General features: G+C 44.6%; 1 protein-coding gene across 2 annotated transcripts in view; it reads right to left on the reverse strand.

Moving 5' to 3' along the window:
• The window catches only part of PITRM1 (pitrilysin metallopeptidase 1), a 31,370-nt gene that overhangs the window by 5,547 nt on the left and 4,873 nt on the right, over positions 1 to 20,950 (reverse strand). Inside the window, exons 5-19 of one of the 2 annotated variants that reach the window (XM_082842841.1) lie at positions 20,416 to 20,530; positions 20,241 to 20,337; positions 19,421 to 19,581; positions 17,050 to 17,176; positions 16,710 to 16,798; positions 15,892 to 16,020; positions 15,189 to 15,302; positions 14,946 to 15,042; positions 14,297 to 14,431; positions 12,977 to 13,115; positions 2,924 to 3,040; positions 1,467 to 1,599; positions 619 to 739; positions 431 to 507; positions 27 to 192 (exon numbers count right to left, since the gene is read on the reverse strand). In XM_082842841.1, coding sequence (XP_082698967.1) covers positions 27 to 192; positions 431 to 507; positions 619 to 739; positions 1,467 to 1,599; positions 2,924 to 3,040; positions 12,977 to 13,115; positions 14,297 to 14,431; positions 14,946 to 15,042; positions 15,189 to 15,302; positions 15,892 to 16,020; positions 16,710 to 16,798; positions 17,050 to 17,176; positions 19,421 to 19,581; positions 20,241 to 20,337; positions 20,416 to 20,530 — 1,817 coding nt within the window. Of the gene's footprint in view, positions 1 to 26; positions 193 to 430; positions 508 to 618; positions 740 to 1,466; positions 1,600 to 2,923; positions 3,041 to 12,976; positions 13,116 to 14,296; positions 14,432 to 14,945; positions 15,043 to 15,179; positions 15,303 to 15,891; positions 16,021 to 16,709; positions 16,799 to 17,049; positions 17,177 to 19,420; positions 19,582 to 20,240; positions 20,338 to 20,415; positions 20,531 to 20,950 lie in introns of both variants that reach the window. The other variant, XM_082842840.1, reaches the window with a different exon arrangement.

The following is a 20,950-nucleotide window of genomic DNA, read 5'->3' on the forward strand; positions in this document are numbered from 1 at the left end:
AGACCCAGCCGCCCCGAGCGCGTCACCTGGTCCATCCCCCCGAAGGTCTCCTGCAGGTCCCCCGCGGGTGCCAGCATCCTGCCTGCCCTGATGGACGCGTAGAGGTGGCCTGCGTCGGGGACCCCGTTGGACAGCTCCTGAGCTGTCATCTTCACCAGCACTCGGAAGTGCTCCTCGGCCTCAAAGCAGGGGCTGCGGAGAAAGAAAAGGTAGTAAATGAGACCCAGCCACGCCCCCTTTAACAGCAGGGAAATTTGCTAAGTGTAGGCTCTTAGATGATGTAAACTGCCCCTGGAGATGTCACGAGTCCATAGGAGTCACAGGGGGAAAGAAACCAACAACCAACAAAGGCATGCAGCTTCCGCTCTCAGGACCCGGCAGACTCGGGTCTCTGGCATGTCTGGGGATTTACGTCTTTGCAAATACTTACTTGTTAAAGATTTCACTCCACAGATGCATCATGTCTGGTAGGTTTCTATCAAGGCAGAAAGATGAAAAGAGCACACCCTAAATCATGACAGAAGAAAAAGAATAAGAAATTAATTATGATGTAATTTAAAAGAAAAAAAGACGCAGGAGAAGCCAACCCTCACCACCCTGTGCTGAGGAAACGGCTACCTGCTCGTAAGTATCGAGGTGTGAGTCGTCGGGGAGCACGTGGGGGGTGGCAGCCAGGCCCCCCGTCTTCAGGTCCACCTGCTGGGCCAGCTCCCTGTAGTCGAGGGCACCGCAGCCCAGCCTGTGCAGGGAGAGCGTGGAGTCACCGGGGAGGGCCGGGTTCCCATGCAGCATGTCCCCCCAACCACTGCCTGCCAGCCCAGCAGCTGCTCCCGCCCCCACCCCCAAACTCTGCAGGCTGCAGCCACTCTGGTCAGGTAGTCTTGGGGGTGCAATGTGAAGAACGAGCCTTAAGAAAAGAAAGTCACTTCGACTTCTTTTGTAAGAAACTTTCTAATCGCTGTTCCTAATGTAAGAACTAATTCAAGCCGAGGCGATGACTGAGTTTTCCTGAATCCATGCCGCCGTGGAAGGGCAGGCGGTGGGAGCCATACTGATATAAGGGCAGAGAACTCGGGAAAGGTTCACCTCCTCCGGGGGTGACCCCAGGCCTACACGTCATAGTTAAAGGCTTACATTTTCTGATGAAAATAATCATCTCTTCATAATCTTAAAAAGAACTCAGTTGTTGAGATATAGCTATATCTGTAATACCTTGTGCTCTACATTTATAAATATTTTAATGTACTGTATTTTAGTAAGAAAGTATGATTACCATAAGGAAAATTCTCAACAAATACACCATCCATCTTTCTGTAACACTACGGGATTTGAAAATTAAAATGACTCACTGAAAATTGATTACTGATACACTGAAACAACACACACAGAAAACATCCACTAATAAATATGAGATGACGTGCAGAGTTCTATAAATGCGTGTCTTCGCCCCAGAAGGAGGCCCTTACTTGGTGAGGACGTTGCAGAAGAGGGGCACATAGGGCCGGAGCTCCTCGGGCAGGGTGTTCAGACTCGAAAAGGCTCTGAAGTAGATCACGCCATTGGTGGGCTGCGTGCAGTACTGGACGGGTATGTCCCCAGCTGCAGGAGCAAAGGCACTTCTTTATAATTTTTACCAGTAAAGTTTTAACCATGTAACCATCATTTAATATTTTTTAAATGCTAAAGCTTTTCAAGGATGATGGTTTACATTTTATATTAGCAAAAAAACACTATTCATTTGCCATAATTGAGACAAATTTCCCTCCTGGACTTTCATTACAACAAAAGCTGAAAGTCTTCAACGCTAAGTAATCCTTGCGCTTTGAACGTTCTTGGGGTTTTCTAAACACCCCACAGTCCAGCTGCAGTCCAGCCGCCCTCCCCGCCTGCACCCAGACCCTCCTGGGTATCGGCAGGGACTCTGGCAGGCCACTCCCACAACAGGTGACCTCACTTTCACCCACCCCAAACGCAACTCACCCCCAAGTCCTGTCCCCAAACCCGAGGACCCTCATGACCCCACAGCACACTGGAACCCACCACGCTCGACACCCCAGGCCTCTGTGGCCCCAGGTCCCTCACAACTGTGTGTTCTACTTTTTACATCCCGAGCGCAGTGCCCTGAACCACCGGAGGATCTAAGGCATCTACTGATGACAAATTACTTCACTGATTCCTTCCTTGAACACAATGAACTTCACTGATAAACCAAACCTGAGGGGGTTAAACGATCAGTGGCACATGAACCCCACTTCCCAGAAGCCTGGGCCGGAGAGGAGGCCTCATGTACATGCGCAAATGAATGCATCAGGTGTGGTAAACGGGACGGGCCCCGGGATGACGACAACAGGCATGTCACACAAGTCAAAGGGATGCTCGCGCACAGCCTGAATCCTAAACTAGACGCGGGAACCAGTGAAGGTGTAAGGCTGTTGTCAGACCTGCTCGGGAAGGAGCAGCAAAGTCACATCACAGCCACGTGGAGAAGCGTCAGCACCACAGGGCATGTCTGTGTCCAGCAGAAGCGAGTGATGCGTGCAGACGTGGGGGGATGCCAGGAAAGAGCGGCTGCCACCCCCTCCGTGCCCCACAATGCGACACCTAGTGCTGTGGGCCCCTGGACCCCGGCTGGGCTAAGGAGTGGGCGTGGGCAAGGGGCCCAGAGGATGCCTGTGCCCTTGAGAACTGCATGAACACACACACAGCGGAACCTGAGGCCTCCCCGTCCCCAGAGGCAGCTCGGCCCTGTCGGACCCACCCGGGGAAAAACACACGCAGGCCCTCGAGTCCACATCTGCCATCACTGAGCTGGACTAGGAACGGGGCTTGAACGTCCTATGAAGACACCCACTGGTGACTCTCCCCCTGTGGACGCTGAGACGCAGCCTAAACCCCAGCCGGGGCACCAAGACCCGCCACTGACCTGCCAGAGCCACCTCCACCTCAGTGAACGGGATGCGGGGCTCGATGTCCGACACCTTCAACGCGGGCAGACATGACGCGTCCTGAGGTTGGCTTTGCTGCGCCTGTAATTCCAAACCTAAGAGGGGAATAAACATCCAGGATGATACTCAGAAGCTCTTACTCAGTTCAGCTCTTATTTATTAACTTCCATTAAGACTCAGCCTCTCCCATGCCAAGTGTGGGGAGCCTGTCAGCACTGGGGTTCAGGTTTCCCAGGAAACCAGATTTAGAAGCATAATAACCAGCTCGGCAGGCAGCTCTCTTCCTAATTCTCATTCTCAGCAATTTAAGAGAACGATTTTGCTGGGGGAAGGGGGGAGCAGTTTGCTCAAGCAGCTTCCCCTCTGCCCCCAACCAAAATTTTCTACTAGAGGCTGAACTAGTGGATTGAAACTTACTAACTTTTGTGCTTGTTTATTCTTATGTCATTTTCACAAACCTCAGCAATATGCTTCTGTAATTACATAAAGTTCACAAATTACAAAAATGGGTAAAATACATTTTCTGGGCCTGATCAGAGGGTAGATGCCCCTTTTGTACAGACTGGGCAGCCCATGGGGAGGGGCCCCAGGCTGTAGCTGGGGGACATCACGGGGTAAAGTCAGTGCTCCCGCTGTCACCTCACCCCCCACGCCTACCTCCCCGAGTCCCCAGCACTGGGTCCCCGGGCCCGCGGAGGGGTTTCGGCACAGCTGCTCCCAGGCACCCACCTGTGCCCCGTGGAAGCCCGAGGACCTGGCTCCCCATGCTCTGAGGAACCCCCTGCACTTTCAAGCCCCCCCGACCTGGCCGTCTCCCCACAGTCAAGCAGAGCACCCCAACGCCACCCCTCAGACGCTTCCTCATTCTCTGCGTTTGGCCTCCTGTCCTTGTCCTGGAGAACACACCCACCGGCCCCAGCTCAGCTGCTCCCGTCTGGATGCTGCTCCTCTGGGGCGGGGGGGAATGCATCAGGGCAGCAGAGGCTGCGAGCACTCTCCTCCACCAGACACAGGCTCCCAACGGTCCAGCCACGGCCCTTCACACGATACACACAGACCCCCAAACTGGAAGATTGTTTGATGTTTCCAATAAATTAATCTCCCGTTCCCACTTCTCATTGGAGTTCATCTCCAGATTGGACCCTGACTCACTGATTCTTTGCACTGAAGTCCACACTCAAGACTTACTATCCTAACAGTAAATGCTCTAGCACTGTGTCCTCCCTAAGGGACTGTGCAGTGATCTGGAAGACAGAAACACGCTCTCTAACCAGGCCCTGCATCCCTTCACACGTACCTCCACGGCCAGGCCAGACGCCTGACAACTCAGGGAACGCACGGTCTGTGCTGAGGCATGGAATTACCTTCTGTGCCACAAATAGCTATAAGCACAGACAGAAGATGGGTGGGACCACATCAAACTAAAAAGCTTCTGACAGCAAAGGAATCTGTCAACATGAAAAGGCATGTACACAGCAGGAGGGAAAACTTGCAAATCAAATATTATCTGGTAAGGGGCTAATATCCAAAATATTTAATGAACTCAATAGCAAAATACAAACGATCCAATTAAAAAATGGGCTGAGGACCTAAATAGGCATTTCTCCAAAGAAGCACACAGATGGCCAACAGCTATAAGAAAAGGTACTCAACATCACTCTTCAGGGAAATGCAAATCAAAACACATGAGACATCACCTCACACCTGTCAGAATAGCTATAATAAAAAAGACAAGAGATAAGAAGTGTTGGTGAGGATGTGGAGAAAAGGGAACCATTGTGCACTGCTCGTAGGGATGTAAATTGGTACAGCCACTATGGAAAACAGTATGGCAGTTCCTCAAAATATTAAAACTAGAACTACCATATGACCCAGCACTCCTACTCCTGGTTATTTATCTGAAGAAAATAAAAACACTAATTTGAAAAGATATATGCACACCAATGTTCACAGCAGTACTATTTACAACAGCCAAGATATGGAAACAAACTAAATGTCCATTGACGGATGAATGGGTAAAAAAAGATGTGATACACACACACAGTGGAACACTACTCAGTCACAAAGGAGGAAATGCTGCAATTTGCAACAATGTGGATGAACCTTGAGAGTATTATGCTTAGTGAAATAAGTCAGATAGAGAAAAATAAATACCTATGAACTCACTTATAGGTGCAATCTACAAAATAAAAACACAAAAAAGCAAGCTCATATATACAGAGAACAGACTGGTGGTTGTGGGGCGGGGAATGGATGAAGGGGTCAAAGCTACAAGTTTGCAGTTCTAAGTAAGCCCTGAGGGTGTAATGTACAGCACTGTTACTAAAGTGAGTAATACTGTATTGAGATTTGAAAACTGCTAAGATGATAAAATTTAAAAGTTCTCATCACAAGACAAAAAACTACATGTGGTGACAGATGTTAACTAGACTAATTGTGATGACCATCTCACAATATACAAATGTATCATATCAGTATGTCGTACATCTGAAACTAATACATTATGTCAGTTATTCCTCAATTAAAAAAAAAAGGAAGATGGAACTTGTCAATTGGCACTCACAAGGCAGAAGTTTATCATATTAATCACAATTAGCACGTTAAATTTATGGAAGACATTTGTAGCAACATGGATGGACTTCGAGATTATCATATTAAGTGAAGTCAGACAAAGAAAGACAAGTATGATATTACTTATATGTGCAATCTAAAATATGATACAAATGAACTTATTTACAAAACAGACACACAGACATAGAAAACAAACGTCTGGTTACCAAAGGGAAAGGGAAGAGGGATAAATTAGGAGTTTGTGATTAGCATACACACTACTATATATAAAATAGATAAACAACAAGGTCCTACTGTATAGCACAGGGAACTATATTCAATATTTCACAATAGACTGGTTCAAGATGGCAGAGTACAAGGACATGCGCTTACTCCCTCTTGTGAGAGCACGGGAATCACAACTAACTGCTGAACAATCAACGACAGGGAGACACTGGAACTCAACAAAAAAGATACCCCACATCCAAAGACAAAGGAGAAGTCACAATGAAATGGTAGGAGGGGTGCAATCACAGTAAAATCAAATCCCATAACTGCTGGGCGGGTGACTCACAGACTGGAGAACACTTAACCACAGAAGTCCACCCACTGGAGTGAAGGTTCTGAGCCCCACGTCAGGCTTCCCAACCTGGGGGTCTGGCAACGGGAGGAGGAATTCCTAGACAATCAGACTTTGAAAGCTAGCAGGATTTGACTGCAGGACTTCGACAGGACTGGGAGAAACGAGACTCCACTCTTGGAGGGCACACACAAAGTAGTGTGTGCATCAGGACCCAGGGGAAGGAGCAGTGACCCTACAGGAGACTGAACCAGACCTACCTGCTAGTGTTGGAGGGTCTCCTGCAGAGGCGGGGGGTGGCTGTGTCTCACCATGGGGACAAGGACACTGGCAGCAGAATTTCTGTGAAGTACTCCTTGGCGTGAGCCCTCCCAGAGTCTGCCATTAGCCCCACCAAAGAGCCAGTAGACTCCAGTGTTGGGTCAGGCTCCAGTGTTGGGTCGCCTCAGGCCAAACAACCAACAGGGAGGGAACCCAGTCCCACCCATCAGCAGACAAGCAGATTAAAGTTTTACAGAGCTGTGCACACCAGAGCAACAGCCAGCTGTACTCACCACCAGTCCCTCCCATCAGGAAACTTGCACAAGCCTCTAGATAGCCTCATTCACCAGAGGGCAGAAAGCAGAAGCAAGAAGAACTACAATCCTGCAGCCTGTGGAACAAAAACCACATCCACAGAAAGACAGACAAGATGAAAAGGTAGAGGACTTTGTACCAGATGAAGGAACAAGATAAAACCACAGAAAAACAACTAAATGAAGTGGAGATAGGCAACCTTCCAGAAAAAGAATTCAGAATAATGATAGTGAAGATGATCCAGGACCTTGGGAAAAAGAATGGAGACAAAGATCGAGAAGATGCAAGAAATGTTTAAAAAACACCTAGAAGAATTAAAGATCAAACAGATGAACAATACAATAACTGAAATGAAAACTACACTAGAAGGAATCAATAGCAGAATAACTGAGGCAGAAGAACGGATAAGTGACCTGGAAGACAGAATAGTGGAATTCACTGCCGAGGAACAGAATAAAGAAAAAAGAATGAAAAGAAATAAAGACAGCCTAAGAGGCCTCTGGGACAACATTAAATGCAACAACATTTGCATTATAGGGGTCCCAGAAGGAGGAGAGAGAGAAAGGACATGAGAAAATATCTGAAGAGATTATAGTCGAAACTTCCCTAACATGGGAAAGGAAACGGCCACCCAAGTCCAGAAGTGCGGAGAGTCCCAGGCAGGATAAACCCAAGGAGAAACACACCGAGAGTAGTAATGAAATTGACAAAAATTAAAGACAAAGAAAAATTATTGAAACCAACAGGGAAAAACCGACAAATAACATACATACAAGGGAACTCCCATAAGGTTAACAGCTGATTTCTCAGCAGAAACTCTACAGCCCAGACGGGAGTGGCATGATATATTTAAAGTCATGAAAGGGAAGAACCTACAACCAAGGTTACTCTACCCGGCAAGGATCTCATTCAGATTCAATGGAGAAATCAAAAGCTACAGACAAGCAAAAGCTAAGAGAATTCAGCACCACCAAACCAGCTCTACAACAAATGCTAAAGGAACTTCTCTAAGTGGGAAACACAAGAGAAGAAAAGGATCTACAAAAACAAACCCAAAACAATTAAGAAAATGGTCACAGGAACATACATATCGATAATTACCTTAAAAGTGAATGGACTAAATGCTCCAAGCAAAAGACACACGCTCGCTGAATGGATACAAAAACAAGACACATATATGTGCTGTCTACAAGAGACCCACTTCAGACCCAGGGACACATACAGACTGAAAGTGAGGGGATGGAAAAAGATATTCCATGCAAATGGAAATCAAAAGAAAGCTGGGGCAGCAGTTCTCATATCAGACAAAATAGACTCTAAAGCAAAGATTATTAAAGGAGACAAAGAAGGACACTACATAATGATCAAGGGAGCAATCCAAGAAGACATAATAATTAGAAATATATATGCACCCAACATAGGAGGACCTCAACACATAAGGCAACTGCTAATTAAAAGAGGAAATCGACAGTAACACAATAATAGTGGGGGACTTTAACACCTCACTTACCCCAACGGACAGATCATCCAAACAGAAAATTAATAAGGAACATGAGCTTAAAATGACACAATAGACCAGATAGATTTAATTGATATTTATAGTACAGTCCATCCAACAGCAGATTACACTTTCTTCTCAAGTGCGCATGCAACATTCTCCAGGATAGATCACATCTTGGGTCACAAATCAAGCCTCAGTAAATTTAAGAAAATTGAAATCATATCAAGCATCTTTTCTGACCACAACGCTATGAGGTTAGAGATCAATTTCAGGGAACAAAACCATAAAAAACACAAACACATGGAGGTTAAACAATATGTTACTAAATAACCAAGAGATCACTGAAGAAATCAAAAAATGCCTAGAGAGAAATTACGACGAAAACACAATGATCCAAAACCTATGAGATGCAGCAAAAGCAGTTCTAAGAAGGAAGTTTATAGCAATACAAGCTTACCTCAAGAAACAAGAAAAATTTCAAAAACACCACCTAACGTTACACCTAAAGGAAACAGCAAAAACAATAGCAAAGATCAATAAAACTAAAAGCTGTTCTTTGAGAAGATAAACAAAATTGACAAACCATTAGCTAGACTCATCAAGAAAAAGAGGGAGAGGACTCAAATCAGTAAAATTAGAAATGAAAAGGAGAAGTCACAACAGACACCGCAAAAATACAAAGCATCCTAAGAGACTACTACAAGCAACTCTATGCCAATAAAATGGACAGCCTAGAAGAAACAGACAAATTCTTAGAAAGGTATAACCTTCCAAGACTGAAGCAGGAAGAAAAAGAAAATATCAACAGACCAATCACAAGTAATGAAATTGAAACTGTGATTAAAAATCTTCCAACAAACAGAAGTCCAGGACCAGATGGCTTCACAGGTGAATTCTACCAAACATTTAGAGAAGAGCTAACACCCATCCTTCTCAAACTCTTCCAATACACTGCAGAGGAAGGAACACTCCCAAACTCATTCTATGAGGCCACCACCACCCTGATAGCAAAACCAGGCAAAGATACTACAAAAAAATAGAATTACAGACTAGTATCACTGATGAATATAGATGCAAAATTCCTCACAAAATACTAGGAAACAGAATCCAACAACACATTAAAAGGATCATACACCATGATCAAGTGGGATTTATCCCAGGGACGCAAGGATTCCTCAATACATGCAAATCAATCAATGTGATACACCATATTAACAAATTGAAGAATAAAAACCATACGATCATCTCAATAGATGCAGAAAAAGCTTCTGACAAAATTCAACACCCATTTATGATAAAAAACTCTCCAGAAAGTGGGCATAGAGGGAACCTACCTCAACATAATTAAGGCCATATGTGACAAACCTACAGCAAACGTCATTCTCAATGGTGAAAACCTGAAAGCATCTCCTCTAAGATCAGGAACAAGACAAGGAAGGATGTCCACTCTCGCCACTATTATTCAACATAGTTTTGGAAGTCCTAGCCATGGCAGTCAGAGAAGAAAAAGAAAAGGAATACAAATTGGAAAAGAAGAAGTAAAACTGTCACTGTCTGTAGATGACATGATACTCTACATAGAGAATCCTAAAGATGCCACCAGAAAACTACTAGAGCTAATCAATGAATCTGGTAAAGTTGCAGGATACAAAATTAATGCACAGAAATCTCTTGCATTTGTATACACTAAAGATGAAAAATGGCAAAGAGAAATTAAGGAAACACTCCCATTTACCACTGCAACAAAAAGAATAAAATATCCAGGAATAAACCTACCTAGGGAGACAAAAGACCTGTATGCAGGAAACTGTAAGACACTGATGAAAGAAATTAAAAATGACGCAAAACTTTAGTTTAGTGGAGGGATATACCATGGAGGGATGGAGGGATATACCATGTTCTTGGAATGGAAGAATCAATATTGTGAAAATGACTATACTACCCAAAGCAATCTACAGATTCAATGCAATCCCTATCAAACTACCAATGGCTTTTTTTTTTTTTACAGAACTAGAATAAAAAATCTTAAAATTTGTACGGAGATACAAAAGACCGTGAATAGCCAAAGCAGTCTTGAGGGAAAAAAACGGAGCTGGAAGAATCAGACTCCCTGACTTCAGACTATACTAAGAAGCTACAGTAATCAAGACAATATGGTACTGGCACAAAAACAGAAATACAGATCAATGAAACAGAATAGAAAGCCCAGAGGCAAACCCACGCACCTATGGTCAACTATTCTATGACAAAGGAGGCAAGGATATACAATGGAGAAAAGACAGTCTCTTCAATAAGTGGTGCTGGGAAAACTGGAGAGCTACATGTAAAAGAATGAAATTAGAACACTCTCTAACACCATACACAAAAATAAACTCAAAATGGATTAGAGACCTAAATGTAAGACTGGACACTTAAAACTCTTAGAGGAAAACATAGGAAGAACACTCTTTGACATAAATCACAGCAAGATCTTTTTTGATCCACCTCCTAGAGTAAAGGAAATAAAAACAAAAAGAAAGGAGACCTAATGAAACTTAAAAGCTTTTGGAAAGCAAAGGAAACTGCAAACAAGATGAAAAGAAAACCCTCAGAATGGGAGAAAATATTTGCAAACGAATCAACGGACAAAGGATTAATCTCCAAAATATATAAATAGCTCATGCAACTCAATATTAAAGAAACAAACAACCCAATCCAAAAATGGGCAGAAGACCTACATAGACATTTCTCCAAAGAAGATATACAGATGGCCAAAAAGCACATGAAAAGCTGCTCAACATCACTAATTATTAGAGAAATGCAAATCAAAACTACAGTGACATTATCACCTCACACCAGTTAGAATGGGCATCATCAGAAAATCTACGAACAACAAATGCTGGAGAGGGTGTGGAGAAAAGCAAACCCTCTTGCACTGTTGGTGGAAATGTAAATTGATACAGCCACAATGGAGAACAGTATGGAGGTTCCTTAAAAAACTAAAAATAGAATTACCATATGACCCAGCAATCCCACTACTAGGCATATACCTAGAGAAAACCATAATTCAAAAAGACACATGCACCCCAATGTGCACTGCAGCACTATTTACAATAGCCAGGTCAAGGAAGCAACCTAAATGCCCGTCGACAGACAAATGGATAAAGAAGATGTGGTGCACATATACAATGGAGTATTACTCAGCCATAAAAAGGAACGAAATCTGTAGAGACGTGGAGGGATCTAGAGACTGTCATACAGAGTGAAGTCAGTCAGAAAGAGAAAAACAAATATTGTATATTAACGCATATATGTGGAGCCTAGAAAAATGGTACAGATGAACCAGTTTGCAGGGAAGAAATAGAGACACAGATGTGGAGAACAAACGTATGGACACCAAGGTGCGAATGTGGCAGGGGGGTATGGAGTGACGTGACGAACTGGGAGATTGGGATTGACATATGTACACCAATATGTATAAAATGGATAACTAATAAGAACCTGCTGTATAAAAACATTATATTTTATAATAAACTATAATGGAAAAAAGTCTGAAAAAGAATCTATAGCTATATCTGAATCACTTTGCTATACACCAGAAACTAACACAACATTGTAAATCAACTATACTTCAATTAAAAAAAAATTTATGCAAGAGCTTAAAGTAACTAACTCTTTGTATGTCTAAAGAATTCAGAGATTATAAATAGGTTATAAGTTGACACTGTCTTTACAAAATTATATCACCTCCAACTTAACATGATCAAATGGAATTACTTTTCACTTAAAGTCAAATCCACCTCCTGACAAGCCTGATAAATTCATGTAATCCCAGCCAACTTTTTTTTTTCAGCAGGGGGGGTTGGGGGGTGTATATGTATTTGTGTGCACTGTGTGTATGCATATATATATATTAATAGACTTCATTAATATAAAGTCTCATATGATAAAATTCACAACTTGAAAGAGACAACCCAATGGATTCTGACAAAGGTATCACGATACGGAAGGTGCCGCCACCCCCAGAAGGTTCCCCGCAGGTGATCCCTGCTGTGCTCCTGGACTCACCAGCCTCTGGCACTAGAGCATCGCCATTTCTAGGGCTTCAGGTAAATGAACCTGTTCCACAGGTGTTCCTTTGTGCCCCTAACTTCACTTAGCACAATGCTTTGCGACTCACGGATATTGAGTGTATCAGTATTTTGGTCCCCTTTATGGCTGAGCAGCATTTCACTGTGTGGATATTTCACAGTATTTCCCCGTGTGGACACCATGTGGGTGGAAATGAGGCTGGCTCAAGTTCTGTGTGGACTGATACTTTCACTTCTCTTGGGTAAACGCTCAGGAGTAGGACCACCGGGCTTTACAGGCAGTGCAGGTTAGCACTGGAAGATACCACAGACCCGTTTCTGTGCTCATAGCGCCTGCACCACAGGGACCGGGGTGGGGGGTTCCATGAGGAGCTCAAGGCCTGTGTCGCCCCCGAGACCTGCCTCTCCTGAACCCACAGCTCACACTGTCCACAGGGCCCGTTTGCAGTTAACTATGTACTGCAGCACAACACACATTTAGTGACCTATTACAGCCCCTGGTATAGAAAAGGCATTTGTAAAATCTGTGAATGAATAAACCTTATAAAGCCACCTCTTTTCCAGTATGCCTGCCTTTCCTGCTGAATCACAGGGTGGATTTTCTAAAAACAGGGTCAATCCTACTGGGGTTGAACCCACTGCACCAAACAGAGAACTCCATAGGCACCCAACAGAGGATTGTTGGCTGAAACGACACTTATCCCTAAACAGCACAGTGGGGTTGGGCGAAGGCGAGGGAATTACCAGGCCTGACCTTTTTCATAGATCTGCTGCTTGTCTTCCGGGGAAAGAGAGTTGACCTTTTGCTTCAGTTTTTCTGCTTCCAGCTGCATTTGTTTCTCGGAATACTTGTTGTCTGGTTTCATTGATAAAGTCAACTTATGCTGATTATTCTGCAACAAAAAAGCCAAATTAAAACAAGATTTTATCATGTCCAGCACCGAGCCAGCCTCGAGCAGTTCCATTTTCCCGTTTCACACAGTCGCAACGACAGAACTCGCCCCGAAGGGCTGTGTGCAGAAAGCCTGTGCGCCACACGCAATCCTTGAGGTCCATGTGCTCTGCGGGGACCACGTACTCCACACAGGCCGGTGCTGTGACATGACCACTGTGGTTACCACGTCTTAACCACAAACGCGTTGACATTCAACATTCCCTTTACACGTTGGTTGTACAAAGAAACCGCTTGCACTTTTTAATATTATAAACCTTTGGCTTTAGTCTAAATCGAAAATAACGTACAATGAAGTAATTTAATTTTTACCTAGTCTTCATTATACTGTTAACTTCTCAAAGGCTGGGACTAAATTCTGCACTCAGTATTTTTATAAATTACGAGGACAAAACAGATGTTGCCCTAACGTGAAAATAAATGTTAGGTGACTTAATGTGCCCGATTTACGCAGCCACTAGAAACACGCACACAAAAGGTTCACCTGTGACACTACACAGAGTGGGAGAAGTACAGCACGACAAGCACCTCATGCAAAATAACTCGTAACTCAAGAGAGACTGCTGGCTGAATGGTTCCAAATGCTGGTGCACAGGAACGTGGCTCCCACTCATGGCAGGACGGTGTCGTCCCCCCACCCCCTGGGGAAAGGGAGGTAGATGACATTCTGTCCTATTAATGACCATCCACCAAGGAACACACACCAAGCACAAAAGCCCACAAATCTGTGGAGACAAACAAGCGAGCACCAGAAGACGCCTTGGTAAAAACAACCAGAACATTTACACATTTAGGCGACTCTTCTTGTATTCTATATATCCTATTACCAAAACACGACAAAAACACAGGCAGATGTTTTGTTATACACATACCTACACATATTCAAATGTAAAAAAACACATGCACATATTCATATAAAAACCAACCTGCCTAAGAATCTGGAAAATTGAATTTTTAAAGCTAATATGACCATTTACAATTTTAATTAGTAAGTAAGAAATTATGTCACCTGTCTATTAGCAGAAATGGACTTACACAATGTAAATTATATTCCTAATGTTCCCTTCATTGTTATAAAATTCCACTTCAAAACTACAGATATAAATCCTCCAAGTTTCTTACCTTAAAATACTGTTTTACTTTTTCTTGCAAAAATTTTGGATTTTCCTCCAGGCACTTCCGGAACTGGGCCACCTGACTCCCGAGCTTGAGGAGCTCCACGGGGTCCCCGTCGTGATTCCAGCAGGAAGCTACGTACTGCAACGGGGGTCACAACATGTGGCACGTTACCTGTGAACTCTGCGTCGGTTCAGCCAACATCCAAGCCTGCCTTTTCATTAAGACTCAGTTTCTATATTTAAAAATATCACAGATGACTGTTCATGACAAAAATTAAGTCATTCTTTGGCTAGAAGAAGGAAAACTAAACTCATTTTATGTGAGTTTTTTTCCCTAACAAATTAAAAAGCACAGGTTCAAAAATTACTTTTTGGAAAATATAATTACTAATAGTTATCATAAATCCCTATCCGTTTAAAGCACTCTGCATATATCTATTAAAAAATAAGACATCGGAAAGCTAATAAATTAAGCTAGTAAAAAGACAAGCAACGTATTATTAAAATTAACAGTAATTTTATATCCGATCTGAAACACTGTTAACTTTCAAGGTTCAAATGAAAGGTGCTGTGAATAACCATCTGTATTTTCGAGAACCACTAATTATAAAGGTAACAAAAAAAGAGAAAGAAGGCGTTTGAGCAATACACACAGACGTCAGGGCGAGTCCAAAGCTGACAGACTGGTGCTTCATCTGTATCTCAATTTTATGAAGTAAGGCTTCGATTCGATCATCTTCAAATCCTTTCCTATAGAAACACCAAGAACTCAGATGTTAAGAAATCCATGTTTCTGAACAAGGCAGCTCCCATGAAGGAGTATGTGTTCTGTGACGTAAAGTGCCCCCTACACTCAGGAGGGGGCACTCCAGCCCAGCCCCAGACACCTCACGTACTCGATGATGTCATCCAGTGTCCTATCCACGAGGTCCTGGACTGTCTGAATGTCCTTCTCTGCGATACCCTGCAGGCCCACGCTGAAGTAGGCCTCCCGTGTGCAGCCATTGTACCTGGGATACAAAAGCAGGTAATGCGTTAGAATCTGTACAGCCTCCATCACTCATTTATAAGATGCTTTACTGAGATCAAATCCTCTACAGGACACAGGCAAGGACTCCCCCATGAGAAAGCCAGTAAAGCAGCGTCCTCGGGTATTTGCTGCTCAGATACAACTAGTCACATTTACATTCATGTCCTTTTAACATTTCTAAAAATCACCACATTTAAATTTTAGATTTAAAGCAGAATAAATCTAGAGAGTTTTAACAAAATCTTAAGATTTCAAAGAATATTTAATGGCCTGATTTTTAAAACAGGCATCAGTATGCCATTCTGAGATCTTGGAAGAGCTACCTTGTTGGGTTTTGTTTGGGGTTTTTTTGCCAAATGTCCCCTGCAGGGGACACAAACAGCTTGTCCTGGATCCATAGCTGGGGCGGGAAGAGGGCCGTCCTGTGACTATGGAATGTGGAGCTTCTACACCCCTGACCCCCGCCCATGAGCTGCCAGTTGTGACAACCTAAAATGTGTCCAGACATTGTGAGATGTCAAAATTGCCCCTATCGTGGACTAATGATCTGATCTGATAATAAAACGTACCCAACGTCAGGGGAAAAGTCTGTGCCGAGTCCAGATTCAATGAGGGCTTTGTAGAAGGGGGAGTTGGGGCCACTGATCAAGAGTGAAGACAGAAGGCTCAACGTGAAGGCTTCAAATGTGTCAGTGATGCTTCATTTATAAAAACGGGAGGGGGGAGAAAAAAAGGAAAACGGTTGGCCCTTATAAATGTTTTCAAAATTATTAAAATCACTAATAAATTGACACTTATTTCCCCCCAAAACTGAAATTCTACTAGAAATTCTTGCATTTCAACTTCTATTTTAACAGTTACACGGGTAAAGAGAGTATTTTTTGATATTCAAAGCTCTCATATGCTGGGATTCTGGGGCTCCCAAACCCTGAGGCTAACAGAGCTGCACATCGCATGCTATCATACAACAGGGTGCCCAGCACTCTGACGTGCACTGTTTCAGTATAACCGCACCGCCCACACGCAGATGAGAGACACACAGGAAATGGGGCCATTCGGTCAGGCTGTGCAGCTGCAGAGGGCAGACACAGACAGGACCCCTTCCTGCCCACACGCCCTGCGGGCCCAGGCCTCTGGGATTAGTCTCGTGTGAACAAATGTTCTTTCAAGGCCACAGTTCACAGTGCTCTTCTCACACACAGAGGCATCCCCGACCCCCAACACTAAACCCAAACCATCCCAGACGTTGTTAAAAACACCCCACAGCTAGCACTGCTGGACTCCTGAATTCTTACTGTCCACTCACTTACGCCCAAGTGGAGCGTCCCCCGACCCCGACCTCCCAGCTACCCCGTCCCCACTGGGTCAGCAGCGTGAGCACACTCACTCTGGCAGGAGGAAGCTGACACTGATGGTCGTCTGCTCTGAGGAGCCCGCGGCCAGCGAGTCCGGGGCACATGTGATCTGGAACTCCCTCTGGAAGAGGACAGAGAGTGTGTGAAGGGGTTCAACCAAGCACAGGTTACCTGATGTATAAAACGTCCACAGGATACTTTTCACTAGATTAACTTTCCTCCCAAACAAATAACTGCTCTTCAGGCTTGAGAAGCTGTTACGTACACGGCACAGTCCACGGCATCTGAAAACCCTATTAACATATGCCCGTGCCTCCGTAGCATGTATCTGACAGGCCTGGTGACACTTATGACTCTGGACCCGGCACTTACAGGCTTATCCCAAGGCTTCTGGGCTGGCACTGTGGTATGTGGCTTGATTCTCTGAAATTTACTCAGTGCTTCTTCATGAATTTGTTTCAGATGCTGTTCTAGCGGAAAATTACCATAAGTGAAGAACCTGAAATTTTGAGAGAATACCTTAGTTTATTTTAGGTTAAAAGATTAGAAATCAACACAGACAGCTTTGTATGAACTGGAGGGTGTGCAGGACATGACAGCCGATAACAAGCCAGTTTCCAGGCTGAAGTGAACTTCACACAGGAACACCTTTTTTCACTTAATTTAACCACAAACACTGAAGAGGCTTTTGCTCTTTTTACAAGATATGGTTCAAACAAAACACAAACTGTACAAAACGTATTAATTAAATGTACTCTGGCAAAAATTGCTCTTCATTTTGAATCTACTATTAAAGGTTTCAAAAACCAAATAAGTTGCACATTAAAATACTTAAGACCTTAGCTACAGTAACACAATAATCCACCTAAGACTACCAAACAAAATTTAATTCACAAACTTCAAATTTAGGCTACAAGTTTCAGGTCACACATGTTTTTAAGACAACATATTATTCATCGAGGATAAAGAAGACAATGACAGACTTCATCTTTGTAACAGAATGCTGTGTGAGCTACGCTTAAGGGCTAGGGAAGTAGCATCCTAAAGATCCCGTCACATCTCCCACTCGGAATTTAGAATGTGATAATCCAGGGCAACAAGCACCCCCGGTGCCATCTAAACACAGTCTCTATATGCCCGTCTGCATTTAGCTCCAGAACTCCCCGAGAAAAGGCCAGCTATGGACTGGGGGCAGGATGAGCCTGGATTTGGGGCTGGGGCAGAAACCAGTGAAGTTACTGAAGACTAAAGACCTTCAGAAAGACAGGATGACTGTCAAGGAACTTCCTTAGGCCACAGTGGGGCAAATTTGAGCATTAAAAAAATTTATTTTAATTTCACTTGATCACACCTTAAATATACACATATATGAAAACGTTTCCATGAGGTTGTAATAATATTTAAAAAAATGAAATAATTCAAACAAGACTAAAAAAAAGTCCTTTCTGTCGTCACTGGAGGAGTGCCAGCCCCAAAACTGGACAGCCAAGGGAAACCTCACTCCCACTGCCCACCCACCGCCTCTCCCGGGAGAACAGTACTTCAGGGTAAATTCTTCTTTACAGAAACCCAGCCAATAAACATAGAAGAAATTACAGAATTCTTTAGAAAATTTGCAAATCCTATCACAGGAACTGCTCCAGGCAACAATTATCACTGAACATGAGAGCCGCTCCCAGGCCGTGAGGAGTGTGAATATTCTTGGGGCCAGCACGCCACCCCAGCAGACGGTCTGGGTCCGCAGGGGGAGCGGGCTTTCAGTGGAGCGAGGTCGCCATCACCATCCCACCAGCCCTGGCATCCCCGCTGGGTGCCGCAGGCATGCAGGCATCACCTACGAGGGTGCAGGCAGTCTCTGGACCCATGTCCAGCTCTCAGGAAACACAGAAGCACGTCCGCCAATACCAGAGAAGCGGCGAGACACCCCAGAAGGCGAGAAAGTCAAGAGGGGGCCTGGCCTAACGTCTTCAACTGGTCCATGAGAATGAGGAGGGGGCATTGTCCCACTAGAAAGGGTGCTTAGGAGACACGGCAGGGAAAGGCAGTTTGTGGGCCTCATCTGATCAAACATTTCAGGGACAACTGGAAAATCAATTTGGGCTGAGGTATAGGTGGTTTTAATCAATTATTTTTTATTTTGTTAAACGTGAAAATGCTATTATCTTATGTAAAAGAACATCCTCGAACATATCTGCATGTATCTACGTATATCCATGTACACGTCCAAAGGATGAAGCTACGTGGTAAGTGTACAGAGTTCGTTGTTCTACTCTTTACACTCTCCTGGATGCTTTAGACTTTTCATAATTTAAATTTTAAAATTTTGCACTTAAAATAATCTTGCAAGTATGACTTTACATGAACGCTTAATGTATTTGCAAACACGGCTATTAGCGTTTTATTATTAACAGTATCTTACACAAGCAATCTAATAGGAAGTAAATCTCTGAGGTTTACTGATGCAGCTGCCACTTTGGGGGCACCTCTCCAGGGCCCATGTCAGCCTGCAAGGAGGACCTGCCAGCCTCCCCTGTCACCCCCTCAGCACAAAGCTGAGCTGCAGAGGAGGCAGGCGGGCAGGCCAGGCCCTCACCTTGCTGGGCGTGTGAGAGTTACCGCTGCAGACCCGAAGGAGTGTCTAAACGCACACATTATTAAGCAAACCTTTCCAAGCCGAACTGGAGAAAAGCATGACAGTGCAAGGAAAGCAAACACCTGGCACCAAGCTTCACAGGGCAGTCACCTGGCGTTGCTGGGGTGGTAGTGTGTGGCGTGGAACTGTCTGAGCTGCTCCCACGTGAGGTCCGGGATGCACAAGGGGTCCCCTCCAGAGACCACTGAGTATGTGTGGTCGGGAAGCAGGTGGCTCTGAACGTGCTGCGAGAACATCCTCTCGTTATCTGTCTTCAAGTAAAAGTACACGTGTACGTGAAGACCGACGCAGGCACTGTTCGTGTAATTCAACAAATGAGCCACGTCCTGGGAGCACACCCACCAACATCCCGCAAGGACAACTGTTCTCGTGGTACATGAGGACGCCCACCGATGCATCTTTCAGCCATGAAGTGATGTTAATTAAGCTATGTATGGTTTTTTCAGGCGTGGTGCTACCGCACACTTTTAAGCCCTACAGTAAAGTGTACACATAACTTTTACACGCACCGGGAGCCAAAAAACCCTGCGACCCGCCTTACTGAGACATTCCCTTTATGCAGTGGTCTTTACCAATAACTTGATATGTAATTAGATCTGTAAACCCCACTGTACACACGGGCAAGAGAGAGTGGAAAAGACACGGTCTCAGGATCGTCAGAAACGCGGTCTTCACCTGGCTGACGCCCTGCAGGTCACAGGTCACAGTGGCTCCCACACCACAGCTGGGAACTGCTGTCCAGCTCACCATCCTGCGGTCCCTGCTCACAGCACTGTGCCCGCTAATTCCAGTTCTCATAGTGAGAAAACTGTGACATGGCATGACGCCAACTAGCTACCGAGCCTATTTGTACTTCAACACTTTATACAGTAAGATAATTTAGCCCAACATGAAAAAGGAAAACACTCACAAACGCTCCCTTCATTTCGTTAAAGACGACTCCTTTAAAGACCAACGGCGTCTGGGGGTCATTGGGATCCTCATGTTCTAGTCGCCATCCTTCCTGCCTAAAGAGTAACAAACAGTTACATGGGGACGGTGACTCTATCACTAAGGTAAAGATCAATTAACCAATCACAACATACCAGAAATCCAGTTCCCGTAAGCAGGGAAAGAAGGCTGCGTCCAAATACACGGATAGGAGGTTCCGGAAGTCCTTGGGGTTTTGTGTGGAAAATGGGTACAGGGTGTAATCACTAGCTGGACACAATGAAGAGGGCGATTTTAAATACAGCAGTAGTTCCCGCAGGACTCCTCCACCTCAGCCCCGTCTCAGCCTCACGGCAGGCCTGACCTGGCAGGGGCACAGAGGCAGCAGCGCCCATTCTGGGCGGCAGGTCTGGCGCCGGGGTCACCGTGGGCCCAGAGGACGGCCTGGCCCACGGAGCGCCCACTGTGTGTGCCCAGCCGCCCCCGTCGCCAGTCCGTCACTGCCCGGCTTCCTGCAGTCACCACCCAGACACCAGCACCATCACCGCTAACCTAAGCTCCAGAGGCCGAGCTTTATAACATTACTTCCCAAAGAAAATGGCTGTCACCTTTTCCAGACAAAACTCAGACACATTTTTCCTAAAACTCCAGGTTTTATAATCAACCACAATTTGGCTTTCCCAAATGATT

The sequence above is a fragment of the Leucopleurus acutus genome (assembly GCF_964270905.1).
Source record: "Leucopleurus acutus genome assembly, chromosome: 1".
NCBI lineage: Eukaryota > Metazoa > Chordata > Mammalia > Artiodactyla > Delphinidae > Leucopleurus > Leucopleurus acutus.